Source organism: Schistocerca serialis, chromosome 2 (assembly GCF_023864345.2).
Source record: "Schistocerca serialis cubense isolate TAMUIC-IGC-003099 chromosome 2, iqSchSeri2.2, whole genome shotgun sequence".
Lineage (NCBI taxonomy): Eukaryota > Metazoa > Arthropoda > Insecta > Orthoptera > Acrididae > Schistocerca > Schistocerca serialis.
Genome location: NC_064639.1, coordinates 900,845,029 through 900,860,686, shown reverse-complemented (window position 1 = coordinate 900,860,686; position 15,658 = coordinate 900,845,029). Strand labels below are relative to the sequence as shown.

The 15,658-nt window shown below is 40.1% G+C and overlaps 1 protein-coding gene across 1 annotated transcript in view; it reads left to right on the top strand.

Moving 5' to 3' along the window:
* The window catches only part of LOC126458244 (protein O-mannosyl-transferase TMTC4-like), a 148,038-nt gene that overhangs the window by 70,000 nt on the left and 62,380 nt on the right, over positions 1-15,658 (top strand). The window contains exon 7 of the mRNA XM_050095143.1: positions 1,151-1,328. Within this exon, the coding sequence (XP_049951100.1) occupies positions 1,151-1,328 (178 nt within the window). The remainder of the gene's footprint in view (positions 1-1,150; positions 1,329-15,658) is intronic.

The window sequence follows — 15,658 nt, the reverse complement described above, 5'->3', positions numbered from 1 at the left end:
TATGTGTGGGTGCTGCCGCTTCTGGGTGTGTAGATTTTTTATCTATCCAATTAAATAACATCTCTAACAGGGATTTAGATTTTAGGCCACATAGCTTAAATGTTGTTCTTTTAGGAAAGAAAGAGGTGCACTTAGCAATGGAGAAGGTAAAATATAATACACAGATGACACTGTAGGGAAGGAAATATTATGCAGAATTTGTATCAAGAGAGGCACGCAGTGCACAAATGGAATAGCTAATAAGCGTGACTGTAAAATGTTCTTTTTCTGTACCATACACACTACCCTCAGTTCTTCCACTAATAAAAGAGTTCAGACGGACTCCTTTTCACCAGCTCTTATATATCATATACTGGTACATATGTTTTCCAGTATATCCATATGTTTTCCAGTTTCATGTCTGCCTTGTTTTCTTGATGAACGACCTATTCCAGATGTTTCTAAAGCAAGAGATTCCATGTCTCTTAACCTACTTTTGTTTGATTGTGTATAGAAGACTTTAACACAGATTCTTCCTGCATCAGCAGTCAAAGTGCTCCTCTTCTGCCTACGTAGCACTGATTCACATTATGATATTATTGTTATTTTACATTTATCAGAAATATGGAGCAACACAATGGAAAATGATATTGGAACCCATATCTTATTCACCACAGGAAAGCCCCAGAAAATGTTGTTTTCTTTCTCTCTCCTGGATGCTCACAATTTACTTCAAAATGAAAACACACGTCACGCCCATGGTCCATGCAGAAATGATTTCAGAACTTCATCATATACATTTACTTCCAGACATGTTTTTATATAATTTTTAGGTCTTCACATTTGCGCCATGGGTCTCATTTTAGACAAAATGCTTTGCAGTCTCCCAGTACTCCACGAAAATCTTCATAGACTATTACATTATCTGCTGACTCAGTACAATATGTTTACCTCTCACACATTGGCTCACAATACAAATGATCAACAACAAAAACATAAAATGAAACAATATAGTAAGTGAATGTTGGTGCAGGCTGTAGGTACAGAATGCAGTTACTATATACACAACCGACAAAGAGGATTGTTGCCCATTTATTGAACATGCACTAATACCCCATTAAAGCAGCACTTTACCTAACTCTTTGATTTACTTGAATATTGTTTTTTACAGGTGCATGATCTTGAGTCTGGGACTGCTAGTGATTCCATTCCTCCCAGCTTCAAATATATTCTTCCGTGTGGGTTTTGTTGTGGCTGAGCGTGTTCTTTACCTCCCAAGTGCTGGCCATTGCATGCTTATTGTGATAGGCCTTCGACAGCTGGCCCAAGTTGATAGATCACTAGCACGGGTAATATGTACTACTAATGCTATTAGTTGTCTCTGTTTCTTACGAGGTCTGTTCAAAAATGCCGGAACATTCTTAATTTCTCACCAGTGGTGAGTTGGAGCAAAATGTAGCTGTCATCCTTTCACATGCCTTTATTTAAAGTGAACTGCCAGAAGTTTCATTGTTGTTTGTCTGTTAGTTATTGATCAGTGCTATAGTGCGCAGAACATTGTGTCACACAGGTTTCAAACTTTGAGATGGCAGAGCTAGAGGAGCAACGCATCTGCATTAAATTTTGCATGAAACTCAAGAAAACCTCTACAGAGAGACACCAAATGGTGCAGAAAGGCTACAGTGATGAGTGCTTAAGCCATACTCAGTGTTGCAAGTGGTTCACATGGTTTAAAAGTGGCCAGTTGGAAGTTAAAGATGACCCTTGTTCAGGATGCCCTTCAATATCTGCTGACGATGCTCATGTCAGGAATGTCAACAAAATTGTGCGTGCCAGTAGAAGACTGACTGTCCAAGAGATTTCAGAAGAATGTAACGTTTCAGTTGGATCATGTCATGAAATCCTGATACAGCATCTCGTCCCACGGCTCATGAGTCAAGACCGGAAAGATTTTCCCCTCGCAGTCTGTGAAGATCTTTTGGATTGCGCAAATGAGAACAAGATGTTCCTTAAAAGAATTAGAGTGTTGATGAGACGTGGGTCTATGGATATGATGTTAAAATCAAGGTTCAGTCTTCACAATGAGTCGGGAAAGTTTCTCCATGACTAAAAGAAGCTCGTCAGGTCAGGTCAAATCTCAAAGGCATGCTGATAATTTACTTTAAAGGATTAGTTCATCATGAATTTGTGCCACAGAGACAAACTGATAATTGATGGTACTGTCAGAATGTCTTGCGATGCCTGTCAGAGAATGTGAGAAGGAAATGGTTTGCAATGTGGCGAGACAGTTCATGGCTCTTGCATCATGATAACACACCCACACATTCATCCCTGTTGGTGCGTGACTATTGCACGAAAGATAAAATCACTGTCCTGCCTCATCCTCTGTACTGTCCAGATCTGGCTCTGCAAACTTTTTTTTATTTCCAAAGTTGAAAGCCCCTTTAAAAGGGCAGAGATTTATAACAATAGACAAGATAATAGAAAATTTGTTGGTGGCGCGTCACGTGATCCAGCAAGAGGTGTACCAAGATTGCTTCTGGAAGGGGAAATGGTGTTGGGAGTGGTGTATTAGTTGTGGAGGAGAGTATTTCGAAGGAGATCATATAAAATAAGTGAAAGGTAAGCAATGAAAAAAATTGTGGACAAAGTTCAGGCATTTTTTGAACAAGCCTCATATAAACTAAAATTTATTTGTCTCTGCGACTTTCATAAGTTTCAGAAAAGTATGGAAAAAATCCAGTTTTGTTGTCAAACCTTTATTATAATAACATGAATATAGAGTTCTCTTCTTATTCTACCTTCTAGTGAGTACAAAGGTTTATGTTTAGCCACCATTGCTTAAATAAAAACATACATTTAGTACTTAAAACCCTTTGGTTACTTCTATTCCCACTCATTGTATTTTGATAAAGTAAATGTTAAATGCTTGTTGTACAGAATAACATCTATAGGGTTTCTGTGAGGTGTCACAGAAAATGTAATAACTTGATACCTTGTATTGAATAGCCAACTGGAGAAAATCAGGCAGGCCACGTGTTTTCAGCAAGGAGTTCAAGTTTCTTCTCATGCCCAAATTATCCACTTCTTTGGGCTGTGCAAGGTATTGTTACTTTGTGCCCTCACAATTTTGACACTAGAAACATTTTATCTATTGTGAAATTTAAAACTTTCTGGTGTACAGATTGTTTCATAAAATTTTGAGTGAACTGCTGGACGTATGCAACTTGTTGCCATGATATTTTGGCACAGAGACTTATGGCCATCTTCAGGTGAATACAGACAAAAATGCACTGAGCTTTTGTATTTAAGACCCAGGCAGCACATGTGTGGTGTATCCAGTTGGTGTTGCAAAAATGCTGCATAGGCATATGCATTTCTGCTGCAAGTCCATGTGCTGTGGTGTGTGCCATCTGTGGTGAAAGTTTGCATGGTGAAGAATGTGGTGTCACCACCAGACACCACACTTGCTAGGTGGTAGCCTTTAAATCGGCCGCGGTCCGTTAGTATACGTCGGACCCGCGTGTCGCCACTATCAGCGATTGCAGACGGAGCGCTGCCACACGGCAGGTCTAGAGAGACTTCCTAGCACTCGCCCCAGTTGTACAACCGACTTTGCTAGCGATGGTTCACTGACAAAATACGCTCTCATTTGCCGAGACGATAGTTGGCATAGCCTTTAGCTACGTCATTTGCTACGACCCAGCAAGGCGCCATTACCAGTTACTATTGATACTGAGTCATGTACAGTCAAGAGTGACGCTCATCATTAATGGATTAAAGTTAAGTATTCCACATGCTAAGTCCGTTTTTCTGAAGTCTAAATTCCTTGTCCTGTTCCAGACCTCCCGCCAGCCTGCGTGAGCTAAAACGCGTGCCTTTCGGCTTCCTCTAGTACCCGGTGTTGGCTCTCCTGCCAACCCAGAACAAAGAAGATAGGTTTGCAGTGGTGCACTTCAACTGCTGTCTGCACTTGGTACATTTTCACCATGTCGGATCTGTCAGTTACCTGTTATAAATCTTGCTGATGAACAGTCACCTTCAGAAATTGTTCTGGTGGTCCAGTTACTCCATCGCATTGCTGTGTACAAACTTCCTTTTCTTCTGGGCTTCAATCCTTGCTGGTTGATGCTGAAATTTTAGAGCATGATGACTACTTTGAGCTACTAAATAAACCCCAAACTCTCATTTCCTTTTCTCTATATGTAAAATTTTTGAGTCACATAATGACACATCCCAGTGAAAGTAACTCAAGATAACATTAACACATCCTTATACGTAACATCTGACTCTTAGGCCATACATCAGAGTTATTTATAACATAAAAGAGATTAATTTGTTTTGGGTCCCCACTGACAATTTCGGCAGCCCTCTTACTCTGAGTTGTCCATGACACCAAGTGCCAATGCATACTTACGGCCTCGGACAGCAAGTGAACACAGTGCATCACATATGTGCTTGCCGCTGCACTTTTTACTGTGCATGCACCCTCTGTACAGACACAGCCAGAGATGCACAGTATTTGCTCCTTTCTTATACACAACTTAACAAATATCTACTATCACAATCATCTTAAGCTGGTGTGATAGTGGACCAGGGTATTTGATGAAACATTCTGTTGCATTACACACCCCACAATCGAGCTAAAGATGTGCATAATTGCTTTTCATATGCATCAATACTTTCATTTCCTCAACAGGTACATCATTTATATATATCGTTAGTGACTATTATTCCAGCTCATGTTTAACAAAATTTGTAGAACATGCTTTGTTCACTATAAGTGTCGTGTTATATTTAAACTTTATACCATGTCACACCTTTTTTTACAATGCATATACCCTTATTTCTTTTAAAATACTTATTACTTTTTTCTGTAGGTGGGTATTGTTTGTTTCCTTAGTCTGTTTCTCAATAAAGAGATCAGTTTGCATTAACTTATTTAAAATTTAACTCATTTACTTCTCAATTCCCCTATACAAATTTTGATTATGTCTGCCTTTTCTAGAGTAGTCATATGCTGATGGTACATCGTTCCTTACGAGTACACATAACAATTTCAAATACCTTTATGTTAATATGCATGGAGATTTTAAAGGTCCCCTTACATTGTGATTAGGAAAAAACTCTATCTGAGCTAGTTAAGAAACCTCTTCCTTGACATGATCATTTGCCACTGTAACTGTGTAAATTGTTTAATAAAAGAACTGCTCATTGCCTTCTGTGGATAGATACTGCACAACCTCATGTGAAAATGCCCCATTTAAATTCTCTACAAATATATACTACCACCATTCCCTGAACCACAGCATACTTCAGTCTCTCATGTATCTGTCCATCCGTCTCCCATTTCTACCTTCTCCTAAGCTAAGTACAAACCAGTCACACAGCCTCTACCAGCTTATTTTCTACTTCTCTCCTTACATCAGTTTGAAGAGATTTCTTCACTTAATATTTGACTGTACTGAGATGTCAACCTGTGTTACTCTTCAGCTTATAGCTTAACATTTCTTTGTACTCTAATTACTTCCATTTAGCAAATCCTCATACTTATAACATTTTATACAATAATTCCCAGGCCTATCAGTTTACTTAATGTTGAAAGCTTCATATCCACTTTTGCATTACCTACCACGACTCATGCACTTACATTCAGTCAGACTTTGTTCCTTATTTCTTAATATTTTCCTCATTTTTCACGATTTTATGCATGTAATTAACTCGGCAACATTACTCATTAGTACTTGTGAGATAAAATTATCTTGAGTTCTTAATTAATCTATATTCATAGAAAAATTTATATCAGTACTTACATTACACCAATTTGCTACTATTCATATCCATACATACTTGTAATATGTTGTCATACATCAATAATATCCAATTTTCCTGGTTATGAATTCGATTTGCCCTTGGCACACTCTTATCTTTAAGAAATCAATCTTGTTTTATTGTGCCCATGCATCTGCTGTTTGAACAAGTGTAGTGCACCTTCTTCAATGCAGCTGTTGCTTCATGCATGTCTATCGCCACCAAAAATTTCTGATACCTGGGAACATCTCTACACTTGAATATTTGTTGTATTGTCATCATCTCATGTCTCATGCATGCAGATCAATCTCATCAATCCTGTGAAAACAAGTTGAAACTAAGCAGAAATAAGAAGGGTTCCACAATGAAGACTATTGCTTATGGAAAGAAGAAAAGATATAACTGGACCTCCTAAAGGAGATTAAAGAAAGGAAACTAAGCATGGATTTCTTGAAATCTAAGAAGAAAAGAGATATCAAAGACAGTTCCCATGTCTTGGTTACCAATAAAATATCATCTACATAAATTGAAAATTCTTACAATAATTGTTTCCCAAGAGCTTGATCAAGGGCTCTAATAAATTCTGAAACAGAACTATTCAATCAAAAAGGTAATATCCTAAACTGATAACATTTTCCATTGTATAAAAGCACTGTATATAGTTTTAGAGTCCTCATTTAATTTTACGTGCCAATAGCTAACCATCAATTCCATCAAGCTAAACTATCTTGCTGTTCAAATCATTTCAATAATTCATCGATACCAACAGGTCTATCACATTCCATTTCTGTGTGCCTATTTTGTTTGCTTGCATCCAACACAAGGTGAATCGTGCCTGCAGCCTTCTTAACCACTAGTAATGGATTGTTATAGACACTTAATTAATTCTACTCTCTCATTCATGTTCAAAATTTCACTGTGTACTGATTTAAAATTTTCATTCATGTCTTAAAATATTTCTTAAACTCATGACAAGCTACTGTATGTACCTCTGATGGTAGATTTTCCACTAATACAGAGTGTTTCAAAAGGAATGACCTGATTTCAAAACTCCATATTTGTTGATGAAAACATACCTCGAACAAATGGATGAATCACAAAATACTCTCAAAATCTTAAAGTCTTAGCTTTAGCTGTGTTTTACAAATGCTCTGTGTGCACCCCCCCCCCCCCCTCCCTCCAGCTGCATGAACAACATCTAAATGACTTCGACTGCAACAAACAATGGAAAATCCAGGCTAGAATATGACAATGTTATGAAAAGGATATATTGCTACTCACCATACAGTGTAGATGCTGAGTTGTAGATAGATACAACAGAAAGCAACAGAAAGACTGTCAAACCACTCGTTTGACAATCCTTCTGTTGTGCCTATCTGCAACTCAGCATCTCTGCTGCACGGTGAGTAGCAATCTGTCATTTTCTTAATATTGTCATAGTCTATCCTGGATTTTCCAATGTTTGATTTCCTCATAAACCTATTTGATTTATGGAGATTTCCCATTGTACACTAAAGAAAATATGTTCTACACATGCAATGCATTCCTGAATTCATCTTCAGTCATGAATTCAATGTATGACTTTCAGCTCACAATCTTCTTCAGCAAAAACTGAGAAATTATCGATTCCACTGCAGTTTGTGGCTAATAATTTATTGTGATTCAACTTTAACTGCACTTCTCAAATTACATTCCAAGGAAAATCTTCTCTTTTCCATATTCAAACAGCAAGGTTAGTCAGAATTAATCCTAAAACACTTTGGATGACTTTGTACATCCAGCAGCATTCCATAAGTATCTTAGGAGACTTTAATTAAAATTCTGGTGATAATAATCATTAGGAACCAGTGAGTTCTTGCATCATTCACTCTACAACGAATTGTGTCATTGTATCAAGGAGACATGCTTATCTGATGGTGTTAGCAGTGTAAGAAAGGCATTGAAGATTTAGAGCTTTTGTTGGCTGCATTCTCATTGTTGGCTGCTTATGTAGAGTTTTTGCACCGTATTAGCAGGAGGTGGGGGAGACATTTTGGCACTGCAGAGACAGTTGAATGGGGCCGAGTCTGTAGTATAAGTGCTGTAAAGCACTAAGCAGGCCATCTGTGGCAGCTAACTAAAAATATATGTGCATTGTAACCTGTGCGCTGGGCCACTGTGATTTCATGGAGAGGAGTCTCCATTCCCTTGTTGAAGCAGCCAGACCTTTTTTGCATCCTGAAACAAATTTCATGATAACTTTCAACATCTTGTAGGACCTGGGGGAATTTCCATCTCCTTTGGGCACATTATTTTGTAAAACACAGCATACATTTATTATGGCAGTTGCAATTTCTTCTCAAACATCCATTGGGCAATGAAAAAGTCTCCCTTCTCCATGTACTTGCCAGAGAGTAAGGACGCATTAAATTTCAGATACACAAAATGCGTCATCTCTGACAATGACACAAGGCATTGGTACTCCGTTGCTTGATATGGGGTTTCCTCCAATATTCATAAATTTTTACTGATGAGATTTTCATGCAAAATTGATTGCATAAAAATAGATGAGTTATCATCTTGTGGTGTTGCAGTTCTTCATATGTCTGTGCTTGCTATGAAAATAGGACAAGGAATTCTGCATTTTGCGAGACACATTTTCACTTTCGTTTACCTGGACATATTTCAGCACTTTTTGTGCTATCTTCAGTGGGTTGTTCTATTTTCTTACTTACATGAAGCTATTCTGTGTTTATGTTGGTAGCTGGTCTGCTACACAATCTACAGCTTGTCATGGCTTTGATGTTGTAGTGTTTCCTTGTATGTTATGGCGAGGTGAGACAGAAATCAGCGTATTCACCTCACCAAAACATAAGAGAAAACATTACGACATCATAGCTATGACAAGTTGTAGATTGTGTAGCAGACTAGGTACCACCATAACCAACCAATAGCTTCATTTAAGTAAGAAAATAAAGCAACTCAATGAAGATGGTAAATTTCTATGGGACCAAACAATCCACCGTAGATAGCACAAAAAAGTGCTGAAACATGTCTAGGTAAAACGAAACTGAAAAGGTGTCTTGCATAAGGCAGAATTCCTCCTCCTATAGATGAGTTACTATATTTTCCGTAGCTCCAACATTTCTTAAGTGAACTTATAATCCACAGTGCATAAAGTACATAAAATGATGGAAAAACAATTTTTATAGTTATAGTAAAGTGTGTTTGTTATGAGGAAAAGCATAACGTATTCTATGTACATCTCGCTTGGCTGATCATTCATGACTGACCGTCAGATGGGTGACTAAATTGGGTGTTAAGCATTGTGGCTGCCTAGTGCATTATATCCCTGGTACATTATAGGCCATCCACATATAAGCATTTTTATATTTCATTTAAATCAAGTAAATCTGTGCTCAACTTGAAGGATGGTTTCAGCACTGCAGCACTTTACTAGGCATAGTTGTGTGTTCTTGACTTCCTCACACCTCTGAAACTGAGTGAGGTGGTGCAGTGGTTACTACACGGGACTCTCATTCAGGAGGACAATGGTTCAAACCCATGTCCGGCCATCCAGATTTAGGTTTTCCATGATTTCCAGGCAAATGCTGGGATGGTTCCTTTGAATGGGCATGGCTGACTTCCTTCCCCATCCTTACCTAATCCAATGGGACCGATGATCTTGCTGGTTGGTCCCCTGCTCCCAAATCAACCAACCAATCGACCAACACCTCTGAACAGACTTATACATCTACATCTACATCTACATTCTACAGCAACATTTATACTCCGCAAGCCACCCAACGGTGTGTGGCGGAGGGCACTTTACGTGCCACTGTCATTACCTCCCTTTCCTGTTCCAGTTGCTTATGGTTCGCGGGAAGAACAACTGTCTGAAAGCCTCCGTGCGCGCTCTAATCTCTCTAATTTTACATTCGTGATCTCCTCGGGAGGTATAAGTAGGGGGAAGCAATATATTCGATACCTCATCCAGAAACGCACCCTCTCGAAACCTGGCAAGCAAGCTACACCGCGATGCAGAGCGCCTCTCTTGCAGAGTCTGCCACTTGAGTTTGCTAAACATCTCCGTAACGCTATCACGGTTACCAAATAACCCTGTGACGAAACGCGCCGCTCTTCTTTGGATCTTCTGTATCTCCTCTGTCAACCCGATCTGGTACGGATCCCACACTGATGAGCAATACTCAAGTATAGGTCGAACGAGTGTTTTGTAAGCCACCTCCTTTGTTGATGGACTACATTTTCTAAGGACTCTCCCAATGAATCTCAACCTGGTACCCGCGTTACCAACAATTAATTTCATATGATCATTCCACTACAAATTGTTCCGCACGCATACTCCCAGATATTTTACAGAAGTAACTGCTACCAGTGTTTGTTCCGCTGTCATATAATCGTACAATAAAGGATCCTTTAAATGCGAACATTTTTAGGTTAGGCTTTACCGTGACTGTTACTGACATTAAATGAAACAACAAGTTTACTGTTACCCGTCACCGTTTTATTTTTTCCACGATGCGTTTCGAAGGTTTAAACCTCCATCATCGGGTGGATTTACATTAGTTAGTGTTACATATGTGTGTATGTTGTGTTACGACATTTGGAGGAACTTGTGGCACTGCCTAGTGGAGAAACAAGACACTATTTCAGAATATGGTTTTGGATAACTTTGACAAAAAATTAAACTGATATTTAATGGTAAACTTTAATAAGTAAACTAGAGTACCTCCAGTGGTCACAGGTTCCTTTTTCTGTCATAACACTTCACATGTATACTGCCACATTTGTAAACAAATATGGCGTCTGGAATCAGCTGGGTGCAAGGTTCGTACAGCAGAAGAGAAGACATAATCGCAAAGTGCAAAGAATATACATCCTTCTTTCTATGTATTCGCAATACATTACATTTGTCTATGTTAAGGGTCAGTTGCCACTCCCTGCACCAAGTGCCTATCCGCTGCAGATCTTCCTGCATTTCGCTACAATTTTCTAATGCTGCAACTTCTCTGTATACTACAGCATCATCCGCAAAAAGCCGCATGGAACTTCCGACGCTATCTACTAGGTCATTTATATATATTGTGAAAAGCAATGGTCCCATAACACTCCCCTGTGGCACGCCAGAGGTTACTTTAACGTCTGTAGACGTCTCTCCATTGATAACAACATTCTGTGTTCTGTTTGCTAAAAACTCTTCAATCCAGCCACACAGCTGGTCTGATATTCCGTAGGCTCTTACTTTGTTTATCAGGCAACAGTGCGGAACTGTATCGAACGCCTTCCGGAAGTCAAGAAAAATAGCATCTACCTGGGAGCCTATATCTAATATTTTCTGGGTCTCATGAACAAATAAAGCAAGTTGGGTCTCACACGATCGCTGTTTCCGGAATCCATGTTGATTCCTACATAGTAGATTGTGGGTTTCCAAAAACGACATGATACTCGAGCAAAAAACATGTTCTAAAATTCTACAACAGATCGACGTCAGAGATATAGGTCTATAGTTTTGCACATCTGCTCGACGACCCTTCTTGAAGACTGGGACTACCTGTGCTCTTTTCCAGTCATTTGGAACCTTCCGTTCCTGTAGAGACTTGCAGTACACGGCTGTTAGAAGGGGGGCAAGTTCTTTCGCGTACTCTGTGTAGAATTGAATTGGTATCCCGTCAGGTCCAGTGGACTTTCCTCTGTTGAGTGATTCCAGTTGCTTTTCTATTCCTTGGACACTTATTTCGATGTCAGCCATTTTTTCGTTTGTGTGAGGATTTAGAGAAGGAACTGCAGTGCGGTCTTCCTCTGTGAAACAGCTTTGGAAAAAGGTGTTTAGTATTTCAGATTTACGCATGTCATCCTCTGTTTCAATGCCTTCATCATCCCGGAGTGTCTGGATATGCTGTTTCGAGCCACTTACTGATTTAACGTAAGACCAGAACTTCCTAGGATTTTCTGTCAAGTCGGTACATAGAATTTTACTTTCGAATTCACTGAACACTTCACGCATAGCCCTCCTTACGCTAACTTTGACATCGTTTAGCTTCTGTTTGTCTGAGAGGTTTTGGCTGCGTTTAAACTTGGAGTGAAGCTCTCTTTGCTTTCGTAGTAGTTTCCTAACTTTGTTGTTGTACCACGGTGGGTTTTTCCCGTCCCTCACAGTTTTACTCGGCACGTACCTGTCTAAAATGCATTTTACGATTGCCTTAAACTTTTTCCATAAACACTCAACATTGTCAGTGTCGGAACAGAAATTTTCGTTTTGATCTGTTAGGTAGTCTGAAATCTGCCTTCTATTACTCTTGCTAAACAGATAAACCTTCCTCCCTTTTTTTATATTCCTATTAACTTCCATATTCAGGGATGCTGCAACGGCCTTATGATCACTGATTCCCTGTTCTGCACATACAAAGTCGAAAAGTTTGGGTCTGTTTGTTATCAGTAGGTCCAAGATGTTATCTCCACGAGTCGGTTCTCTGTTTAATTGCTCAAGGTAATTTTCGGATAGTGCACTCAGTATAATGTCACTCGATGCTCTGTCCCTACCACCCTTCCTAAACATCTGAGTGTCCCAGTCTATATCTGGTAAATTGAAATCTCCACCTAAGACTATAACATGCTGAGAAAATTTATGTGAAATGTATATCAAATTTTCTCTCAGTTGTTCTGCCACTAATGCTGCTGAGTCGGGAGGTCGGTAAAAGTAGCCAATTATTAACCTAGCTCGGTTGTTGAGTGTAACCTCCACCCATAATAATTCACAGGAACTATCCACTTCTACTTCACTACAGGATAAACTACTACTAACAGCGACGAACACTCCACCACCGGTTGCATGCAGTCTATCCTTTCTAAACACCGTCTGTACCTTTGTAAAAATTTCGGCAGAATTTATCTCTGGCTTCAGCCAGCTTTCTGTACCTATAACGATTTCAGCTTCGGTGCTTTCTATCAGCGCTTGAAGTTCTGGTACTTTACCAACACAGCTTTGACAGTTTACAATTACAATACCGATTGCTGCTTGGTCCCCACATGTCCTGACTTTGCCCCACACCCGTTGAGGCTGTTGCCCTTTCTGTACTTGCCCAAGGCCATCTAACCTAAAAAAACCACCCAGCCCACGCCACACAACCCCTGCTACCCTTGTAGCCGCTTGTTGCGTGTAGTGGACTCCTGACCTATCCAGCGGAACCCGAAACCCAACCACCCTATGGCGCAAGTCAAGGAATCTGCAGCCCACACGGTCGCAGAACTGTCTCAGCCTCTGATTCAGACCCTCCACTCGGCTCTGTACCAAAGGTTCACAGTCAGTCCTGTCGACGATGCTGCAGATGGTGAGCTCTGCTTTCATCCCGCTAGCAAGATTGGCAGTCTTCACCAAATCACATAGCCGCCGGAGGCCAGAGAGGATTTCCTCCGATCCATAGCGACACACATCATTGGTGCCGACATGAGCGACCACCTGTAGATGGGTGCACCCTGTACCCTTCGTGACATCCGGAAGGACCCTTTCCACATCTGGAATGACTCCCCCCGGTATGCACACGGAGTGCACATTGGTTTTCTTCCCCTCTCTTGCTGCCATATCCCTAAGGGGCCCCATTACGCACCTGACTCTGGAGCTCCCAACTACCAGTAAGCCCACCCTCTGCGACCGCCCGGATCTTGCAGACTGAGGGGCAACCTCTGGAACAGGACAAGCAGCCATGTCAGGCCGAAGATCAGTATCAGCCTGAGACAGAGCCTGAAACCGGTTTGTCAGACAAACTGGAGAGGCCTTCCGTTCAGCCCTCCATCCGGACCCCCACAGTGATGCCCATTGGCAACAGCATGAAGCTGTGTGACCGAAGCCAACACTGCCTGAAGCTGGGAGCGAAGGGATGCCAACTCAGCCTGCATCCGAACACAGCAGTTGCAGTGCATATCCATGCTAAAAACTGTTGTGCAAAGAACGTCTGAACTAATCTACAGAGAGTGCAAACAAATCGACACAAAATTTAAACGGTTATTAAAATATAAGATTGCCTAGTAAATGCAGTAATGCTGCTACTTGCGCACTGCTGACACACTGCTCGGCGGCGGAAGGAGACTACGCGATTTTACACTATTCAGGTACTAAAACGCGATGCTACAACTCTCAAATATTATAATACGCCCGAAATTTATGAATTAAACAATGCAAGTACCAAAAACACGCAAAGAAATTAAGAATTAAACTATGTAACAAATGAGTGAGCTAGGAGTATACGACTTGCTGCTGCAGCTGCTTATCCAATGGCGGCAGGGAGCACACATCCAGTTAGAGGGGAGTCTACGTTTAAACATGTACTCCAAAATACGTGGCAACTTGACTTGGCATTATTGTCATTGTTGTAGGTGAAAGAATTGATAAGAACAGAGAAAATAATTGGATAGCTGGGGTTTGAAATGTAAGCCTAAGTTTTGTAGTGTGGAACTTGACCACTGAACCACAAAGGCGCATTTCTAGACAAACCATTAATAAGTTTATTTATCAAACAGAAATTGCATTGAGCCAAGGGAACAAATACTAATTCTGTGCAAGAAGTAAACAAAGAAAATATGGTGGCATTGTATGTTATTCATTATTTAATTTACAGATAATTCACAGGTGAATAAATTTGTTTGAATGATTTTCTGTTCATATTATCAAATGCAATGAGTCCTAGTTGCTCACTTACTCAGTTTACTCATGAAGGCCTATAGTGTAGCCAGATTTAAGATTTTTGGTAATTATAAACTAAGCTGATAATTATAATCTGTTGTCACACCCCTCAATGTAAATCCTTTTAATTTGCCCTGTTCAAAAAAAGTCTAAATGTCAGCGCAATTTTAGCAGCTGACTGAAACTGAGCATTAATTTATCAAGTATTATTTCACAGAAATATATATTTCCATAACTGAAACAATAGTCTTCAATAACATTCAATATTTGGTTATCACTTTAATTTTCATTATAGTGTGGTAATATTTGGTAAATCTCAGGTATAAAAAACACACCTCCTCCAAAGAAAACATGGAAAATTAACCACTAAAAAGAAATTATAATTCTAAATGCATTTGAATGCTTGCCAGCTCCTTTAGGGCCACTATTTGTGTCAGAGCTGTATTGGTAGATCCTGTGTTTCTTTACCCACACGGCAAGGCCACTCGGCTGTTACCTGTCAAGCGTTGTGTGATACCGAGTGAGTGAAATGCCAGCTGCATGATGCCACATGAGCATGCATAGCGAGTGATGTAGACAAACACTACTCCTGCGATTTTGCCATGCTGATGCAGTGCTGTACCATAGGTATTATGTCACACCAAGAGATGTAAAAGCAGCAAGCAACCAACCATCTTTCTCAATCTCAATAGTACATTTTATGTTTTCATGCGTTGAGTTCAGGTGTTGAAGGAACTCTGGGAGAACGTCCAAATCGTGAGGCCAAGCTATAAAAGTGTCATCAACGTATACTGGAGGGATGTTTGCTCCCCAAAATCTTCCATAAAAGGATGGCCACCAGGGAAGACAAAGGATTCCCCATGGCGACATCATCCAATTGATCAAAAAACATCATTGTTAAATAAAAAGTATGCTGAGGGTAGAGTGTGCTCGAACAACACTGTAATGAACAACACTGTAATGTCAACCCCAAACCTACTGCTGATGAGATGTATTAAGTTCATCAGAGGCACATTTGTAAAAAGCAAAACTACATCAAAACTGACCAACAAATCATTGCTTTCCATTGATAGTGTGACATAGGCGACAACAAGGCTACAACAAGGCAGACTGCAAAGATTGACCCAATTTCACCACGGAGGGCGCACACCACAGTGCACAGACTTGGAGCAGAAACGCATTCACTCAAGC